Source organism: Scatophagus argus, chromosome 23 (genome assembly GCF_020382885.2).
Source record: "Scatophagus argus isolate fScaArg1 chromosome 23, fScaArg1.pri, whole genome shotgun sequence".
Classification (NCBI taxonomy): domain Eukaryota; kingdom Metazoa; phylum Chordata; class Actinopteri; family Scatophagidae; genus Scatophagus; species Scatophagus argus.
The window spans coordinates 10888647-10909496 of record NC_058515.1 but is presented as its reverse complement, the minus strand read 5'-3'; the positions used below and the strand labels follow the sequence as shown (position 1 = coordinate 10909496).

Sequence of the window (20850 nt, the reverse complement as noted above, 5' to 3'; positions counted from 1 at the left end):
GAATCAACCCGTAAAATCACACGGAATTATTAAGGTGTTGACATAGCAGAATAATGATAGCAAGAAACCTAAATTTACCAGGTTTTGATATCGCCCTGGAACACATCTTCAGCTCGGAACCAAAGTGTCTGGTTCGTGTTTCCGCTACACGCGCCTCTGTTGCTAAGTAACCTCTGCAGGGGGTGTTGGCCGCATCGACGGATGCTACTAGCGTACCCTCAAACGTTGCCGTTTCAGACACAAAACTGAACGAGCTTTGCTGACAAGGAGGATGGACGGAGGCACCGAGTTATCTCTGACCATCGCTCAGATCGTGCAGCGGCTAAAAGGAAGCCATTTACACTCTCAGATAGAGAGACAAGCCAAAGTGAGTAAGGTGGTTAGCATGCGGCTAACGATGCGGAGCAGGTTGCTGTCAATCACAGTGTCGTGAACGGCTGAATTTGTACTTGTAGTTTCAACTTAATGTAAGAACACAGCATAGCACATTCTTCATAATGTATTAAACATTTATTTTATCCTCTCCCCCGTTTTATTTAGGAGTGTTTACATCAACCTGAGATAAAATTGGAGTCCCTTAAAGAGGACGTACGCAGTTTTCTCAAAACATCAGGTGGGCTCGTTTTTTTCCCAGCCTCGGTAACACACACTGCCATAGCTCAAGATAAAGACAAACTGTTTTTACTTACTGCGACGTGTTAACACATATCGTTGTTTTACAGGCTGGGAAAGAAAGCTGCAGAATGCAGTCTACAGAGAACTACATGTGTAAGTTACATTTAGTCTGATGATGTGGTGTTTGTGTGAAGCACTGGAACAAGCATATGAAACAGACCTGCAGCCTGCACACACACACACACACACACACACCTCTGTTAGGAGTCAATCCGATCCCTGTGGTTTGCAACTGAGCCTTGCACATTCGTAAATATTGCAAATGATGCATGGAATTCTCAATATTTAGTTATTGTAGACTGTAAAAACACTCATCTAAGTCTGGGAATAAAGCTTGGAAAAGGCGGAATTGTCCCACACTGGAGTTCCTGGCTTGCTAGATATGAAACAAAATGACTAAACCTTGATTAAATCAATGAAAAGCCCTCCTGCCCTTGTCTGTAACACCTTTAAGCACCTCAGAATATTTTGAATTTAGGAACACGCTTAGCCTAAATCACAAAGTGGAGCGCTGGTAGAAAAAGAGTGGCGCAGAGATTAATCAGCTTGACACTTAACTGCCCATAGACGTGTCAAATGTTGTCACCTGCTTAGCAGCGCTGAGCTCTCTGCCCCCTCATCAGCCCTGGATACTTATCCTCTATTGGTCCTTTCATTATTCTTTGCTGATGAGCCACAGTAATAACAAAAGCACTGAAAAACAAATTTCACACATACATTTATACACACTCATTTGAAGCTGTCAGGCCCTGTGCGTGACAGACAGATGGTTCTGAATTTGATTGTGTGCATAACTACATCCAGTACATTCAGTTTGAGCATATTTTTTGTGTTTGTGTTTCACATTGTTGTCTGTGCAGTGTGTGTTTTAAACAGCAGGTCACAGGCCCAGCTTGATGCTCGGACCACGCAGCAGTTCAGTGTCCTGCTGAAGGATTATTGTCTTCATATGTTTGCTTTTGGTATTTTGATGAAAAGAACCTGAAGTTTAGGCGTTCAGAAGAGCCGTACATGCAGGTTGACTCAGATATTTACTCCATAATATTCCAGATTCACGTTCCCTTCTGGCTCTCTTCAGTAATCTTTATTAGAATCGTGTAGCTTGAAAGCTCTTTGATCTTCAATAAACTGCTCTGAAAAGCGCTCTGATCTACACCCTCTTACCTTCTCTTGAGGCTCTGACCAAAACATAGGACGCTTAATGCTTAGCTTTTAAAGGATGACATGTAACATTGACAAATGTCTCCTTGGTCATTAGTCAGCCCTATGTGCTCTTATAGGTGTTTAGATTAGGCTGAATGTTTAATACGCTGAGACCTTGAGTCATTCAGTATGCCGAGACGATGGCTGCATCTGGCGGAGATGCGTTGTGACTCATCGGAGCTCCATGTGCAGGGCACTAATGGTGGCCTCTTATTAAGAAAAATCTTTCAGCCTTTTGTTTGAGAGCTTATGTCTCTCAAGCACTTAAACACAGTTCTTTCCGAAAAATGTGTTATTTGTTTTCATAGTGGCTTCAGTCCTTCAAAGCTGTCAGTATTCTGGTAAAAACTCTGCTGCCTTTTGGTGTATTTACTTACTTCAACTTGATCAAGCCTTCTTCTTATACTGTACTGTAATACTCCTCACCCCCGCACTTGTGTTTGCTTATTCTAGCCAGCTGCCCCCGAGCCATCCTGCGGCTCCTCCAGAGCATCTCAAAGAGCCGCTGGCCTACATGCGCAAGGCACAGGTCAGTCTGTCCGCTCTTATCTCCGTCACTCCTCACTTGTTGTTTTTCTACCTCTCTGACTCTTTTTTTTTTATTGGCTGCCAAAGTCAGAGACGTACCCCCTGTTTTTTATGGCCTAGGCATTTGCAACAGGGTTTCTGAAGCTAAATGTACCTCTGTGTGTGTGTGTGTGCTCTCTTACACAGGCCAGCTGGGAGAAGCGCATTCTTAAAAGCCTGAACAGCATGAGCACAGAGCTTGAAGTGCCTCTGGCTCGCATGGTAGCTAAAATATTGTTAATCACAGCTAAGATAGTGTAATTACAACAGCTCTTTAATCAGGTTCCCTGGTAACATCTTCTCTAGTGCAGACTCCTTTGTAACATTACATTTTTGTCATGCCGTGGCATTGAGCAGCTCATTGTTATTGTGGCTAAGTTTCACAATAGTCACGAGCTAATTAAGCCCTGTGCAGGAAGGGTTATCAATGATTCTGGAGCTGCAGACTGATAATAAGCAAGCAGTGCTGTTTGGAAACTGTTTTTCAGTGTTATTATTTGGCCTGGTAGGTGCAGAATGATATTTTCAAGGTTGCTTTTGTTTTAGCTGTATAGAAATCCTCTTTTTTTTTGCACCCACTCCACAGAGGCCCGCAGTGGAGCAGAAGGAGCTCACCAACAAATGGAACGAGATGGGCACAGATGAACCAGGTCTCAAGACATTAGCCAGGGTTTTGGCCCCGAGCAGTCTGCCTTTTATGAAAGATTACTGTTGATGTGTCTGTGTGCTGGTGCATCGGTCACACGCTGGTATACTAACACATCTCTGAGCCAGATCTACTATTTCCATGTTTGCCTTTTAACCGGTATTTATCACTGGAAGCTATTTAGTGTGGTTCCCAGATGTTGATTCACAGCCTTTGGGCGTAAGTACAGCTAATGGTGGACACGTTGATGCCTTAAATTGCCTGGTGCTAGCCACTGAAATGCTCAGTGGCTAGCACCAGGCAGTTTAAGGCATCAACACTAGAGAATTTTAATCATCCTTGCTTGAGCATATGTTTTAAGTACAGTTTTTAAGAGTAATACCTGCATATTGATATTTTATTTGTGCAGCTATTTATTAGCATTTAGCTGAGGAGACATTTCATGCCTCAAAACGAACGCCTCACTCGTTGGCTCTCAGTGAACCAACCATTTGCGCTTCGAGGCCTTTACATTTACAAAGGACACGGCAACATAGTGTCTTTACAGTGCTATCACAGCTCAGTGGCCTATAATAACATTTAGGATGTGCCGTCCCCCAGCTATAAACACTTTGGACTGTGAATATAGAAGCTGTCCAGACTACTTGGACGGAGCTGCGATAACGAGAAGCACCAGTCCTTCAGTCCAAACCTTAATGCGTTCCTCGTTCTGGGGATGACACGACACTTGAATTTACTGCCACGTTATAAAGACAGTGGATGGAAGTCCCACTTAAAGCAGCCCCGCGCTTTCCTTTTGACTTCTGCTGGAGTGGCCAGCTCCGGCTGCACAAGCGTCACAGACGAAATATATTCTAGTTCAAGTTGATTAAATTTACTTTGTGGTTGGATTCATTTGTGTAGTCTAGGTTTTGCAGCTGTTAAAGCTGTTCTGAGATTGCGTACGTAAACACTGTGTGCATGTAGCAGTTGTAAATACCGCTATAAAGTGCACTTCATAAGTAGTCTTATCAACTAATGTATTATAGAGACGCATCCGTGTCTTTGTGTCTCTACAGATTTAAGTCGGTTTAGGCCTGTCTACGCCCCTAAAGACTTTCTGGAGGTGAGCGGATTTCTTGCACACGTTTAGTTCATTTGACTAGCGAGACAAATTTATTTAAATTTTTTTCTACACAGGTGTTAATCACCCTGCGGAATCCAAATCATGATAGCAGCGAGGACGTCAGCGCCAGGAGCCACTGGGGGCTCATCCAGGTTCCCCTCAATGTCAGGGACATCCCACAGCTGGTAGGGAACTCTGTTGTGTGTCTGTTTGAAGGGTTTTTTTTTTTTGTCCGACAGTGACCTCGGTGCACGTATGCAGTGTGGGACACGTAACAGCATGTCCTCTGAAGTTGCCCCAGGAAATGCGCGATGGATTTGAAGTCTGTGTGTGTGATTTGATGCTTTTCAGAGACAGGCCTTCTCAGAGCTGAACCTGACTACTGGGCAGTTGGGGATTGATGACCATGCACATATCCATCCAGGTATTCACAAAACTGCAAAAATGCTTCTTCATGCGCCATCGTAGTTAAAGGAATATGTCGACATTCTGGGAAAGATGGTCATTTGTTTTCTAGCTGAGAGACAGATCAGAATATTGATGCCACTCTTATGTCTGTACAGCGGACTGTTAGCTTAGCTTTGAATATATGGGGAAACAACAGGAAACAGCCAACTTAGCTCTGTCCAAGTGTAATAAAGTCAACCTCTCAGCACCTCTCAGACTCACTGTGGTACATTGTGGTTAAGATAACAGCTGCTGGTTGTCGCTTTGTGTTCAGTGCACACACTTGAGAGGGATATTGATCTTCTCTTGTAAGATCCCAAGCAGGTGAATGATTTTGCTTGAATGTTGAAGTGTCTCTGCTTCAGTGTTTTCTGCATCCGGTCACCAGGACTCGTAGCCTGCAGGACATTGTGTCATAGCTGAATAATGTCCTGTTGTGACTCTTGTTTTGACAAAGCATTTAAGGTCTAATTACGCTAAGAAATATGTAGCGTTTAATGTACTGTATGATTTGTAATAAAGAAACATGAGCAGCTTTTTTATTACCAGATGTAATCTGTACATTTTTATTCTCGCAGTAATGAATCAGAAATACCGGTAGGAAGGTTAGCCAATAAACGTGTTTACTTAATGAACGCTGGGGTCAAATGGCGTATACGCTCTGGCCTCGTATCAGACTGTGTTCCTCTCCTGTGCCACATGGCTGTCTGGGTTTTCTCAAATAATATCTCTGTTAAGTCCAGGTAGTGACAGTGTTGCAGCCTGGTGTTTAGGCTTTAAATAGAATCGTATTCACCATCTCTGTGTTTGTAAATCAAAGAGATAAAATTGGTTTGATAAACTGAGCCGCTACCAAACGATTACTGACGCATCTGTTTTGTTCTGTCTTTCCTATGTCCGCGCAGACTTGTTTGAAAACGAGTATGTTCAAATCGGGAAAAAAGGTTAGTATTGGTTCTTGGTTTATAAATTGTTTTTATGTTCGGTTTCTTTCTGTAAATGTTCCTGTTATTCTGATATTTTAACTGAGGTAGCGGGCTGCATGAATGTGGGACATTTTCCTCTACAAACAGATCTAAATTAAGTAAAGTCCAAGCACCTGACGCAACTCAGAGCAAAAAGAGCTAAAAAAAATCTATTTATATCCATCAAGAGAGGGATGAATACCTGTTATAAACAAAGATGTCCTGAAGACACATGTGTATAGTTCACAAATGTATGAAACAATGTGTCCAGTATATTAGTATCTGATAGTCACGTGTGCACAGAAAAACTCCAGCGTCAGCTCCCATCATTAGTGAATCTCAGGTGCCTTAGCCTGCACCAGAGACTATTTAACTCTTATCTTACTGCTCTGCTACAAATGCAGTGTAAACAACAACCTCATTATAGGCACCAATCAGACATCAGTCGACAAGAAGCTTCAAAACACAAGCTGTATTTTATATACACAAGACCAGCCACAAGACCGTGGTCTACTATTTTACCCTTGCTGGCTGCCGAGCTGTGACTTGTACTCCAGGCCAAGTGTTAAGTGCACTCAAATAGGAAATTTAAGAGCCGAGGAGTGTGTTGGTTTATGTTATGACTGGCCAGCACCTTAAGTCAAGGGCTGTGTGTTTTTGGCTACTGTCACAACAGAGATTTAGCTCTTGTCCACTTGTATACAGATATTCTGCAAAATGAACATTTTCCTCTACATTTTGGCCTCTCGTTTGAATCTGTGCAGCGTTTTTGGTCACTAAGGCTGAGATTTTTTTGAAACGCCTTCTGAAAATCATTTGCGTTTGGTTTGCCACAGTGTAAGTTCTTTGTTAGCACTGCTAGGTCTCATTACAAGTTTACAAAGCAGTACATGTTTTAATGTTCTGTTTAGCTGTAATAGAAGAAAATTTCTTACCAGGCCACCAAAGAGAGCCTGTTTAGGACACCATTAGTCCACTATATCTTTACACAGCAAATAGTTTTTTGCTTTGCTGATCTTCAAAATTTCATATATTAAACCTTTAAATAGAATCTCTGAATGTTCTTGTCTGATGGCTGACATATTGTTGATACAGACATTATTGCGAACTAGTAGTTCTAGTGGCGTGCTTGTTTGAGCATGTGTGCGTTCTCGTGCGTACAGAGATATTTTGTAAAATGAAGGTCGTGTGGACAAAAATATCCGTTTAGAAGAGTTTCTGTGTATGTGTGGACAAGGCCAGCATGGAGATGTGGGAGGGACTGTTTCCAGCATGTGCCTGAGTGTTTTTAGGAAAGTTATTTAATAATCACCATTATGAGAATGTCTGTGTTATGATTTTTTTATTGTTTATACTTTTTCTGAGGGACAGAATGAAATTGTGAACGTTTGAGCAAGGCCATGAAACCCAAACATGTGGATGTTATGCCACTCTTTTAGATTTTTAATTGACATATTTGTAGTCCCCACTGAATGATCTCTGTCCTAATGGAGGTCTCGCTTTCCAAGTTTTCTGGGGGGGGGGCAAAAGTTTTATAGTTGAACTGCCTTCGTGTTGTTGTGCAGTTGTGGAAGATGTGCAGGTGTTCGTTTTCCCAGCCGATTCAGGTGGCCGTGTACAGTTTTGGATGACTCTGCTGTTGGTACATATTATGTCATTCTACCAGCAAATCCAGAGGCTTTCGGGTGATTCTCGTTGGTCACATACAAGTCAAATTACAGGATTTTGTACTTGTTTTGTTCCCCCAAGTTTCTTTGTTTTTGGCTTCATAGTTTGTACTCAGAGTGAAAGTACGCATGTGATGATTATGGGATAATGCTGAATGTTGAAAAGACAAATCCTCTCGAGTGTGTTGAATTAAATAATAATGTGTTTTACTGCATATAAATTTTCATGCGAAACAGGAGGAATGTATCATTTCCTCTTTCAGAGTCTCACTGTAAGACAGAATGAAGAACCAATTAATTATTTTCATTATCAAATATCCCTTTAATAATTTTGTCACAGTCACAATTTCCCAGAGTGGGTTGTGATTTCCTCCAATGGCCTGTTTTGTCAGATTAACAGTGCAAATATAGTAAATACACTGTATTTCTAATGATAAAAAACACAGAGGAAAAGCAGCAAATCATCAGGTTTGAGAAGCTGAACCCTGTGAGTTACAGCCAGCCAAAGGTTAGCTTAGCTAGCCTGGCTCTGTTAAAAAAAAAGGTAACAAAATCCACCAACCAGCACCTGTAAAGCTCGCAGGTGAATATGTTATGTCTCGTTTGTTTGCTTAAGTTGTTGTTTTAAGAAGGGACCTTTGTGCCAGAATATTTCTTGGCAGGAGTCTTTTGCCAGACAAGCAACAGAGACTCAAAGTAAAGTAATTGTTCCTGGCCAAGTAATAGTCTGTTTCTTTTGTTTTTTTTCCTTCAGACTGCTTCCAGTTATTATGCTAAGCTAAGCTAATCCTGCCTCCCACCAATCTATTTTTCTCTTTTGTGTCTGACTTCTTGTCTCTTTTTGGTGTAGTGGTTATGGAGCAGGACAGTGCAGCTGCTCAGCAGTACAGCAGGCAGGGCTGTCCCACCGGGCTCCGGGCAGACCTGTGGGCCCTCATCCTTAACATTACTAACCAGCCGCAGGTACTACATGCTGTCCACATAAGCACAAACACACAGCTGAGTTGCACACCAGTGGCGGCTGTCAGTATTTGTTATAAAGCAGCGGTGCACACACAGCTGCGGTGATTCCCAAACTGCAGATTTACCACGAGGTGAAGTTTTCAGCCGCAGTAGTTTTCACAGTGAATTGTGTTTATTTGTTTCAGTGGAGAATTCTTGTTGCATTGTTGGTTTTGTATCTTTGGATGTACGCTGTGCAGTAAAAACCAACATATGATACTCCAGCTGACCCACAACTTCTATATAGTCTGCACAATAGCCCCCGTCCTGTTTATCTTAGCTCGCTGTGGCTTGTCCCGTGTGTACAAATGCTAAGATAATCAAATGCCGGCGATTTAGCACAGTTATCCCAAACATAGCAGCTGCCCACCTGTGTGGCAAAGTGCTGTGTAAACGTTGGAGTCCAGAGTCTCCTGTCAAGGCCAAGTCGATAAAACACCGCTTGTGATGGGAAGATTGATTTCTGAGGGGGATTTACAGGGACCTGACTGAGGCCTGGAGAGTGTTAGAGTGACTCTGGACGGCGCAAGGGCAAACACATTAAACAGTCAGAGTTGGCTAAGGACGGTATGTGCCTTGTCTCAGTTTTTTTTCTTTGGTCCAAAATGGCATGACCTATACCACTGTTTCGATGATGTCACGTTTGTCATCTTGCATCATTTTAGGTTGATTTTATTCTTCACAAATAGTCAACTGTCGTGCTCGTAATGTGCAAGATGTATCATTAGTTTCCTCAGACTTGAAGTCCACCGATGATGTCCATAATACCACGACGGTCTCAGTGTTCTACCTCAGCTGTCAAAATGACAATCTATGTTTCTGTTCTCCTCACATCCGCAACGCTGATCACTGCCAAAGCACAGCTGTCACAGAGGACATTTTCATCCCCATGTCCACACTGTTGCCTGTTCTTTAGTTCATTTACAGTAAGCTGTCTCAAACCAGAGACACATTTGAGTTTAAACATGTGGTCGGAAACACGAACCCATCCATTAAATTCGGTTTAATCCTCCCGTCATCCCCGTCAGAATACATAAATTTGATTTAGCAGCATCCGTAAAGAGGATGCTATTTAACTTTACATATTTATCAGTGGATCCTGCTTGTAAAATCAAGCTGTTGTCAACAATTTAATATATCGTCACACAAGCTGGAAGCTGGATTCTCATGCAAGTTATTGTGCATAAAACATGTTGGATTCTCTGCCATTTCAGGATGTGATGCATTACGAACAGCTAAAGGCTGGAGTCATACAATATGACCTGCTGGTGGACAGCCTTATCTATAAGGTACACTCCTCTACACTGCCACTGTTCGTGTATACAAAGCTTTAAATTAAAAACAAATACTGAACGCTTTGGTTTTCTGTGAGCTTTGGAGCCCCATCACCAAAACATTTGTCCTGCATGGCATAAACTTTGATACTAAAGTTGTTTTGTGGAATTTTTTCTGATAAGGTTCACACAATCTCTGTTTATCTACTCTACAGTACATTTTCCTTTGACATTTGAGATAAAATTTAATTCTAACTGCCTTGTCCTCCAGGATGTGAAGCTCACCGCCAGTAATGACGACTACTACTTTGTGTTTGAAGATTTCCTCTATCAGGTACTCTTGTTTAAAGCTCTGGAAAACTTGGTTTCCTATGTTAGGTTTTCCTTCCGTAACATCAAATATCCATGACTAAATAAGTAACAGTCGCATGCAAAGTTGAGGGAAGAAACATCCCAGTGTTATTATTTGTTAAGACTAAAACTGATCTGCTTCATTGTTGATCTACTTCATTATGTTTTTTTTATCAGTTTATTGACTGTTTTAAGTAGGATAATAGCTTTCTATCTCCTCTATTTAAGAAGTCAGCACAGTTATGGTTGCCCACAAAGATTCAGAGAATGAATTCTTCTCCAAACATTTACACTTGCGTCAGTTCGCTGTCATGTAAGTACAGTCACTGTATGACAGAATTCCTCTTTACCCACAGTTGCACTGAGGATGGGGATAGGACGTGTTATTATTTTCTTCTCTGGTAGTCACTGCTCTGTTTGCCTTTGCTGCTTGGCCAATTAACGCACATATACACTCGGCAACCAGTTTATTCAGCGGCTGTTAACATGTCATGATCCTTGGTGGCTAACCGATGAGCACACAGGTGTAACCAGAACAAAGCTCCAGTATCGCTGTCAATATTGGCTGATGGTAAACTCACTAGGCAGTGAAAGAATGCGCTTATTGTGGGGTGAGCGTGGATTCACACAGATGTTGTTATGAACAGAAGAGGAACGTAAGGGAGGCTCTTCAGAATGTTTGGGAAGTGCAGTTCTTTAGAAAGAAGAGAAGTCACATTGTGGCTCCTAACGGCGTGTTAGTTTCTGGGTTATTCATACTACATAAAATACCTGTCTGTTCTTTCACACTGCATCAAATAGATCGAACCTATACTGTACTGTGACATCAGGGGAAAAAAGTCCATTTCCACACTACTTTTCGTATTAAAAACAATTTTTAACCACCGCCCTGAGATAATGCCTCCCCGTCTGCAAATATATATTGCAAACACATTAAGAACAACCTGTTTTTTGTAGCAGGTAAACTTGAAGGTCATACACGAGGTAGTCTAGACACACGCTCTCGTCCTCATTTGGAGTCATTAGTTTGTAGTGTTGTTCGAATGTCTGACGGTCTCGTTATTTTTGCCCTCAGAGACCCCCCTCCTCTTGCTCCACTCCTCGCTGGCCGTGTTATTTATCTGACCGGGTGGAAATGAAATTGGTTCTTAAAGAACAGACACACAGAAATGAGATTGTGATGGAAAGAGTGCCCACTTACAGGGTCTTTTTCATTTTTTCTTTAAACAAACGTCCACTCGAGGCTCTCTTACTGTCTCCTTCAGTACATCCTGGAGCGCTGGCTCCAGGTGTGCTGCTTTAATAGAATTCTTTAATAGAATTCTTACTTAAGAGGAAGCAACGCCGTTCGAGATCGTCACCTCCCGAACAACAACAAAAAATAAACTGGTAACTAAATCCACTGTCAGTTACCTTTAGCTTTAGTTTTACCAAATAAATGTGTGTTTGTGTGTGTGTTTTCAGGTGTTGCTGTGTTTTTCTCGTGACACGGCCGTCTTGGATCACTTCAAATACAACAGTGCTACTCCCCCCAAATCCTACATCCAGGGTGAGATGACGTGCCCTCCGCCAAGGACACGCACGCCCATCATCACATGAAGTCGCAGGAGTGCCACTTCACTCGGATCACCTCACACCCAGCTCACACTCACACAGTGCTGTAGAACATGGTTACTGATGATGTCTGTGTGTCTGTCCAACAGGGAAGGTCGGAGATGAGGAGTGCGCTGTTGTTTATCCTCCCAACGGTGAGCCCACAACTTCACGTTCTCAGCAAATTATTCTCGGTTTTAAGGAATTTTAAACAGCAAAAATGGAACTTTTAGACATTGTCTTTGCATATAGTTTTTTGGTTTTCTGTTGAACTTTTGTATTAAAATTAAAATAATTGCTGCATAACTGCATTATGTCCATGTGTATGAACTGAAATGACAGAAGAATCTCATCTGAACAGGTGTAATCCCTTTCCACGGATTTTCAATGTATGGTGAGTGTATTTTCAGTTCTCACATTAAACTTGCAAGAGTAACCCTGGAGGAGCACAACATAACTGTGTGTGTGTGTGTGTGTGTTTGTCCCACAGTGGCACCTTTGTGTTTCCTGTACAACGAGCCATCCAAGCTGTACAGTGTATTCAGGGAAATGTACATCCGCTACTTCTTCAGGTTGCACTCCATGTCCTCCTCTCCCTCGGTGAGCTGGGCTTCACTGCTTCCAAACATCACGTTCACGACACCCTGTTTGTGTGTTTACATCTTTAAACGCGTGTGTTTTGCACACATGCTCCTGCAGGGTATTGTGTCATTGTGCCTGCAGTTTGAGCGGCTGCTCCAAACCCACCTGCCTCAGCTCTTCTACCACCTTCGACAGATTGGGGCGCAGCCGTGAGTACTCACCACTTTCCTCTTCCGGTCCTTCTGGTCCTGTGTAGCTCACCATGTAGTAAAGTGAGGTGTAGGGATGGGCGATATGGACTAAAAAAAATGTATCCCATTTATTTCTGGTATTAATCGCGGTAACGATAAAAATGACGATAAATAAACACCAATTCAGCCTAATCTTTTTGACTATGAATCTATCGCCAAAATAATAATAAAGGCTGCTAAACTACATCAATTAAGTTCAAATAGTACACCTGTACTGCAAAAATGTGGTGAGTGACATCAAACAAACAAGTCTGAAATGTGAGAACAGAATCTATTATTTATTAAAAATGTATTAAAATTTTTTGGCACACAGGCAGTAACAAAAACAGTGCAAACAGCAAAAATAACTTATCTTATGAAAATCACAACTGCCTCTGTTAATTCTTTCCACCGTTTGCTCCGATCATCATACGGTGTGGAATGAGCAAATGCATCGGCAAGTTTCGTCTGAGTTGATGGTTTCTTTGGATGAAGTTGACGCTGCTTCTGCTTCCTTGCGCGTTTTCTCGCTATCGTCAGAATAGCCAGAAAAAGAGTTTGATGTGGTAGAACAAATAAGTCGTGTTACTGTCCTTTGTATGCACTATATGTTTGCAAACCTTGATTGTGGTAAATTGCTGCTCCACGTCAGACTTTTTAAAACCAAACCAGTTTCAGATAACAGAGCTGGAGCCACATTTAGGAACGAGCTCCTCGCTGCCCAGCTTATCTGCTCCGCCTTCTGCCACTGTTGTAAATATTCCACATGTTTTGGGCTGCGAGTGTGTCGCGCGCTTACATCATGTCATCAATGGGAATTTATCGTTCTTATCGTGGGATGAGATATTCTTACCGTGGGGAATGTTTTTGGCGATATATCGTAAACGATAACATATCGTCCATCCCTAGTATGGTGTCAAGATTGTTGAATGACAGGCCTGAAAGGTTAATTCATTCATAAACATGAACTATTTATCTACTCAGAACAATAAAAAAAGTGACTGTTGGTCAATCTTCTTTAGTCCTTTACACAGTATCACAAGTTGACAAAGTGGCCATCAAAGAAGCCCTTTCTCACTTTTAATACAGTAATTATGTCTAGATTTTTTCTGCGGTCTTAAAACTAAACTATAATTTTTTGCTTTATGCTGTTAAGGCGTTCATATATTGTCGTAATCATGTAGAGCCTTCAGATGCTGATGTGTCCTGTTTGTTTAATGAGCTGCTGCCACCTTGTGGTGAATTACTGGAATCACAACTTCTCTGAGACCTAAAAGCTTTCATTAAAGAAGTTTGTATGTTTGTGAGTGTTTTTTGTTTGTTTGTTTGTTTTATGCTCATTGTAAATGTCCAACCGTGGTAACTCTCTTGAATGTTTAGACTACAAACAACTGTTTTTCTCCATAGGTTGCGTATTGCCTTTAAGTGGATGGTGCGAGCCTTTTCTGGCTATCTGTCCACTGACCAACTGCTCCTTCTCTGGGACCGAATCCTGGGATACGACTCACTGGAGGTAGTCGCGGGTAAGATCCGCTGCACTCTGCTAACTCTGCAGTAACAGCAGTGATATTTCTACTGCCACTTTCCCTTTCATTTTCTCATTCTGATCTTTTATCTTTCTCTGTCTTACCCTTGTCCCTTTGCTTTTTTCCTGTACTTTCCCCTCATGCCCCCCCCTCCACACACACACACACACACACAAAAACTCCTCCTCCAGTCCTAGCAGCAGCTGTGTTTGCCTTTCGTGCTGAGAACCTGATGGAAGTGACATCACTGGCCTCAGCCGAGGTACGTCTGTTTTACATTAGACTTGTGTGTGTGTGTGTGTGTGTGAAACTCTGATTTGAGACTTCTCCCTGTCCCCCTACATAATCCTGGAAAGCTGTAAATAGCCATTGATGACCAGCCAGTACCAGTAACCCAGTCTTGTGCATGCACACGTGTGAAAAAAATGGCTGCTCGGACACTTAAGAACTCCCCCCACACTCCCCATCCCCCACCGGCGTACCTCGTCCTGTCTGCCAGCTTGCCAACACTCCCCAAGGCCTCTGCCCCCATATCTCAACACCTGGAATGAATTGGCTATTTCACAAAGCCACTGCAGATGCTCCTCTGTCTAAATGAGTGCGTCCTCTATTAGCTTCTGCACTGTCACTCACGTTGCATTATTATTACAGTAACAAGGAAGGCAATTCTTGTGCATGCCTGCACTGTGTACTGCTCCCATACTGTGATTCCTCTGTCATATGACTGAAACCAAGAGTAAACCATGGCAGCCCCATTGCCTCCTGCTCTTTCCTTCCCCTGAGGGTGAAGGGGGTTAAACCACGATATGACGCATGGGTTGACAGGCTGATCTGCTCCCCTTAAGATGCTAGCCGGTACTATTTGCTTGCTCATTTACCACCTGCCCCAGCAGAGAGAGGAGATATCATAACATACTGCTCCTTATCTTATATTTAGAACCTCGGGTCCAGCGTTGAAATATTACACCCCGTCTCTGAACACGATAGGGTCCCTAAATTTAATCACCCACTGATCCCAAAAGGACAGGAGCGGTGTACTCTTAAGCAAGGATTGTCGCTTCCCAAGGATCGTGCATCATCATTATGTATGGCGTTCTGTGTGGTTCTTTTTTTAAATCTTGAAATATGTCTCTTGAGAAGGGGTGAGGCTCGCTTTATAGCCCTTCTCGTGGGGATGGTGGGCTAAGGTAAGATTGCTTGGTCAGGAGGGGTGCAGATTTAGACGACGAATCTTATTTGTGTTTTGTTTGACACGCACACTGCAGGCTGTCCTCGCTGACCTTTCAACCCTGAAGGTCATGCCGCTCATCCAGATCTTTCTATTTGCCACCACCATCTGAAGAGCTTGGAAAACTGCAGTGTATGAGTCGTGGTACGCACACACCACTTGGAGGATGTCTACAAAAAAAACAAAAAAAACAAGGCTGCTTTGCAGTGCTATAACCACACTCGCTATTTTTCATCCACCGAGAGACACCAGTGTGACATATCAAGAAACAATGGAGGAAAAACCTACACAGTCACTGCACACTTCATCTTGCACTACTTCAGCCAAAAACTAAGCCATAATGCTCTTCAGCATGGATGCACCATAAATAATGAATAACCTGTATCATGTTATCAGATGTTATACAGTATTTAAGTATAGGCTACAGACCACTAAGTTCATACTAATCTCCTAAAGCCATATGCTCTGCAGGAAAGATGATACATGCAGCAGAGCTTGGATCAGCTGAGGTGCTCATTAGTAGATCGGTTGCATGAAGCAGTAATTGTATTGCGATAGCAGCATGCGAGAGAGAACAACAGTAGCGTCTCCAAGCTTGGCTAATGAAGTGTTAATTAGCTCTTGTAATTTATCCTCCCGTGTAGCTCCTGCTTGTTCTAACGTTGTTAGATAATGACGTTGCCAACGAGTGAGGAGATTGGGAGCAGTGGAAGCACGGGATTAAAATGTAACTTATATGATTAGAAGTTGCTCTGTATGCACATTGTATTATGGTATTCGTGGAGATATTGCATATGAACTGCACTCTCAAGGGACGTTTAGTGCCTCCAGTGCCACTATTTATTTTATTTCATTCTATACATTTTATGTTCTTCGTTCTTCTTCTTTTTTTTGCATTATGCATTTGATTCCTGAATGTATTTAAAATGCAGTGTTTGTGAACTTTGATTCAGATGAAATGAAATGTTTTTTTTATTTATTTATTATGCTTCATCCAGCACATTTTAAGGTTTATCATAACTTGAAATCACACTTTTTTTTAATAAAATGGAATTTTGTCAAATCACTTCCTCTGTGCTATTGTATAAAACTAAAAGACTCCGACCTTGAAATGTTTGACAGCTTTTTTTTTTTTTCTCGCCTCAGTACGTCGCTGCCTGGTCTTTTCTGCACCTGAATATTTCTCTTAGTTTGTGTGGCAGGGTAAATATTTGAACAGGGCGTACTGTAATTTGGAAGCTCGCCATCTGCACTTTTGGAGAAGGCAGAAGGAGTAGCAGGTAGCAGCACTGAGGGACTTGACCGTCTGCCCCCCTCCCCTCCTCTTTCGGCCTCCTCCTACATGTAGCATCTGCTCCATTCCTCCCTCGTTGTTGGCTGCTTTCCTCCCTGCTGCCCCCTCTGCGGGCTCGTATCGAATTTTGCTGTTCTTCTCTTTCGTCTCCTTCACTCCTGGTGTCTGCTACATCTGCCACCTGTTTACTGGGACTCCCATGGCTTTTATCATGCACCTCCTTTGCCCCCGCCCATACCCAAGAAGTCTGTTCCTTCAGAGACAACCATTACCTGCTGTGAAGCTCAGCCACACAGAGGTCCCTCCTGGCGGCTGATGTGTTGCATTGCATGAAGATGTGCCGTCTGTCCATCGACGGTCTGAGGTTGAAAGCGACACCGAGTACGGTGAACGTAACGAGAATGTTGTTTGATGTTCCTGCTCTGTGTTGCTGTTGTTATTGATGCTATGAGATCACACAGCTACGAGCTTACATTTCAGCCATATCAAATTTAACATTATAACGAGCCCTGTGAAATGGCCCTTTTTTCCCGGTCCGTCTCTTGGAACAGATGGAACAGATGTGCTGTTTTTATTCAGTGTTGGATCTCTGAAAGCAGAATTTAAGGAAGGAAAGGAAAAGGAAAACAGTTTCCTTTAAAAAGATTTTTGCCACTGTATTTTTATTTCGATCTAACTGATCTAACCAAATGAATGTTCCACTGACAAAATCGTAACCATCCTGTGGCCTTTTTTGTATCATTTGGGGCCTCGACGTGGAAACACCAACTATTTAAATACAAGGAAACAAACAGCGTAATATTGAAATTAACCTTTTGCATGGGATGGTACAGACACCAGACACAGTCTCCAGACACACAGTAGGGGAAACCCTTTCTTTAAAAAACAAACAAACAAAAATAAAACTCATGTTTTCCGATAAGTGTGGAAGTTCGTTCTTGGATTTGGGAGGACCATTTTGACAAAATCTATTCTACTTTCTACTTTCTTTTATTAATTTTTAGCAGAAAAGCATTTGAAGTAAAGGAGATTTTTTTGCAAATACCTTTAACAACTCAATGTGTCTCAGTCAGTAACTTTGTAGGAATGCCATGTGTTGAGCACAATAAGATTATCTGAATTTTTATTTTATTATTCTTCAGAATATACTCAAATTACTTCTATTTGTCAAACCTACCTTAACAAAGACAATAACAATATAAAGGATGTGTGTAGGCCTACTTGATAATTTTGTAATGAATGTTATTATTAGCTGTGGTATCCTGTTGGGTGGGACACCTGCTTTTATCTATACTCGTTTTATTCAGTCTTATTTATTTTTGATGTTACAGCATCGGTGTTCATGGCCTTTAAGTTTGATTTTAACTGTCTTTTCTGGTTTTATTTGTTTTCATTAAGCACTTTGTAACATTGTTAAGAAAAGTCCTATATAAATAACGTTTATTATTAATATTGTTTTTGGAGGAAGTAGGTACGGGTGGGGTCGAAGACATCTTTAAAGGGGCCCATAACATCCAGTTAGGCCAAAAATAAAATGGCACTAGCTTCAAAGTAAAGAATGTGGTGTAATCTTAAGGAGTCCTATAATAACACCGGCATTGCCCTTTAACAGCACTTTGTTTCCCGCGGTGAGCATCTTCAAAAGACAGAAAAAGTGCTGTCCGAACCGACCAATCAGACTCTGCCATGTTGGGACACTCCAGCCAATGGGAGCGCTCAGTCGGGAGGGAAACTTGCGCGGCCCGGAGTGAAGAACAATCAGAACAATGAAGCGGGTGTCATCCGCAGCGTTACCATGACAGGAAAAAAACAGACGCAAACTTTTTGAGAAGGATTCCTCTGTTTTGGAGGAGGCTCAGGAATATTTTTAGCCGAGTCAACAACACCCGGCAGCAGTGAGTTGTGTAGCCCATTGTCACGACGTGAAACCCGGCGTGGCGTGGGAATGAAACACGAGTACATTTCCCGAAAAACAAAAACAGATCCCCCCGACGGTGTCCTGCACGCGATAGGACTCGGGGCCAAATTAAAATCCTGTACCCCCTCCACCACCGTCCTCCTCCTAACGATATCAAACCATTTTGCATACTGACTTCCGCCCCGTTTGGCTCTCCCTCCCTCGTCTGCATCAGCCGGCGAGCAGCTAGTATGACAGGAGGATACAGTATCACCCAGAGCCATGAGGAGCTGACTTAAAAACTTCATTTAGAAAGTAGGCGGATGTCGTGTGTGGTCGATATAGGTCACAGAAGGATTAGTGGAAACGCAGGAGGAAGCCAATGTATTTTTTTTGATGCAATGGGATTTGCTACTTTCGTATGAAGAGGCGGACCTATGAGACGCTGCGAGTTCAATATGCTGAAGCTGTCCTCGGTGTTTGTATACTGTACGTGGAAGTACAGAGACAATTTTCTACCAACTCACAGGCCTACATGAGGATTTAATATAGCGTTTGATATTATTTGACGCTCACGGATATTCACGGTAGAAGAGTGTTTTTGTTTCGGACAGGGAATTCCTTCAGATTGGTTGCATGTGCGTTGCTCCTTAGCTGCCCGTATTCACCACACTGTTATTTGTTAGCTTCTTTAAATTGCTAAAATTCGTTATGGGGGTCTGGCTTGCAGCTCGAAGCCGTCACCTCTCTGACACAGACAATAAATACATTAGAGGTTATTATTAGAGTTGTTGTTTTTTAAATTATTATTTATTTGAAGCCGGGTTCTTGCAAAGTAGTTTGGCTCGTCGTTGACCCACCATGAACTATTATTTTGTTGGTATTTTTCACGCTCCTGTTAGGTTTTTGTGACAGCAGTGACTTGTGTTAAAGCTGTTAGCCGGAAGGTTGACAAAGTGGTCTACTGCGGGATTTTTTTGTGCGTTAAGTTGGTGCATTTTCCAGTTGACACCACACATTTTTTTCTACTTCTGCTTAAAGAGACTGATTATTTATTTATTTTTTGTTTTTGACCGGCTATTGCTGTGTGACACATTTGAACATTTTTTGTCGGTATTGCCCCCGTGTGCTTTAAATCCTCATCTCCAGTCCCACGGATACGAAAGACCAGATTTTCACCTCATTTTTCCACCATGAGTTACATCCACAAGGTATTGAATGTATTGCTACGTGGACTCGTCATCTATGCGGTACTGGGCTTGGAGTGCACTTACTCGGATGATCTACCCAGCCAGCCATCTGATGCTGCAAATGTAGCCACTACAGGTAAGCAGTAATCCACGTCGGATACAAGTGTCTCTAATTTATTTACGCATGTACAGTACCCCCCCCCCCCCCCCCCCCCCCCCCCCCCCCAGTCTTCTTGTCCCCAGTGGCTTTCTCGGGGAAAGCCGAGGAATGCCCTGCGCATGGGGCTTTAATGGAAAGTGATGCATTTATGTCGACATTTACCTTTTTTGTTTCTCCTCCTCTGTGCATTACCGAGGAATGCGTGATATTGTCAGGAATGCAGGCTGCATCCTCACGAGTATTTACTGTAATGGTTCCCTTCATGTGTCAGAAAAGATGCTGTGGAGGCTGCCCAGCTTTTGCCAGATCTTTCTGAGGCGAATCCACACATCACTGAATTATACAATAACAGGTCCCTTCTGATAAAGGAAAAACACCCAAGTGCTCTCTGTTTACATTTGCTGGTTATTTCCTGAAGGCCACAGGTGACCCCCCCCACCCCATTCCCTTTGAAATAATTGTGATATTGACATAACCTAATGAGAGGACGATTTCCATCTATTTGCATCTGTTTTTATCAGCCAATATTGACCGGTTGTTCATTTAACAGGTGTTTGTACATTCCAGGTATGCTCAGTCAGGTCACGCAGCAGAGGAAAAAATATGTAGAAAGTGCCATATGTGTTATTCTATTTTATATGTTTGATTATTCACATGGGTTGAAATTTTGCAACATATACGATGTGTGTAAGGCATCTAGCTGACACTAATGTTCAGGCCACTTGAAAAAAAATGCTGTTAATTTGGGTTAAAACAATTAAACCAAAGCTTCAGGATGTAAACATCAGACAGAACAGACTGTGTACATGCTTGTGTACACAGGTTCTGCTTTTAGTAGGCAAACTGCTGGCTTTCGTCCACTCAGAGACCTCCTCATGCCTTGTCAGTAACATAGCCAGTGTAATTCAAATTAACCAGAGAGAGCGGTCAAACAAGACATTCTGCCGATCTCCTTTGACAATCCCGTTGAGATTGTTTAAAGTTGAGCCTTTTAATTCCTTTCATTCCCCTGGTCAGGTTTTTATAACGCAGCTGTCTCCGTTAACTAAGCTCCAAACAACACTGACCCCCCAAACACAAGCTAGACTTTAAAGTAATAGTTTGATGTTTTGGGAAATTTGTTTGTTCTTTTTTGAGTTTGTAGGCAACCAGATGAGAGTCCGGGAAGTTACTGGCCCTGGCCAAGAAGCAGTCTGGCACAAATACTCTGTGAAACATCAAATTGGGGATTTTACAGTTTGGCTTTTG

General features: G+C 42.3%; 2 protein-coding genes across 6 annotated transcripts in view; both read left to right on the top strand.

Annotated features, from left to right (window-relative positions):
- The first annotated feature begins 128 nt into the window (after positions 1-128).
- tbc1d19 (TBC1 domain family, member 19) lies at positions 129-16127 on the top strand. Its single transcript, XM_046381337.1, has 21 exons — positions 129-367; positions 541-613; positions 723-768; positions 2332-2407; positions 2593-2667; positions 3032-3095; positions 4150-4196; positions 4271-4381; positions 4548-4620; positions 5549-5587; positions 8126-8238; positions 9492-9566; positions 9823-9885; positions 11367-11451; positions 11606-11650; positions 11857-11889; positions 11986-12095; positions 12195-12286; positions 13715-13830; positions 14025-14095; positions 15099-16127. The coding sequence occupies exons 1-21, from the start codon at positions 272-274 to the stop codon at positions 15171-15173; spliced, it is 1578 nt and encodes a 525-aa protein (XP_046237293.1). The 5' UTR covers positions 129-271; the 3' UTR covers positions 15174-16127.
- Positions 16128-18364: 2237 nt separating this feature from the next.
- The window catches only part of stim2b (stromal interaction molecule 2b), a 36109-nt gene continuing 33623 nt past the window's right edge, over positions 18365-20850 (top strand). For 3 of the 5 annotated variants that reach the window (XR_006842357.1, XM_046380234.1, XM_046380232.1), the window contains exons 1-2: positions 18366-18741; positions 19402-19578. Coding sequence is in view for 3 of the 5 variants with exons in the window: in XM_046380234.1 (XP_046236190.1) it covers positions 18690-18741; positions 19402-19578 (229 nt within the window). In the remaining 2 variants the exon portion in view is untranslated. Of the gene's footprint in view, positions 18742-19401; positions 19579-20850 lie in introns of all 5 variants that reach the window. The other 2 variants (XR_006842358.1, XM_046380233.1) reach the window with 1 other exon arrangement.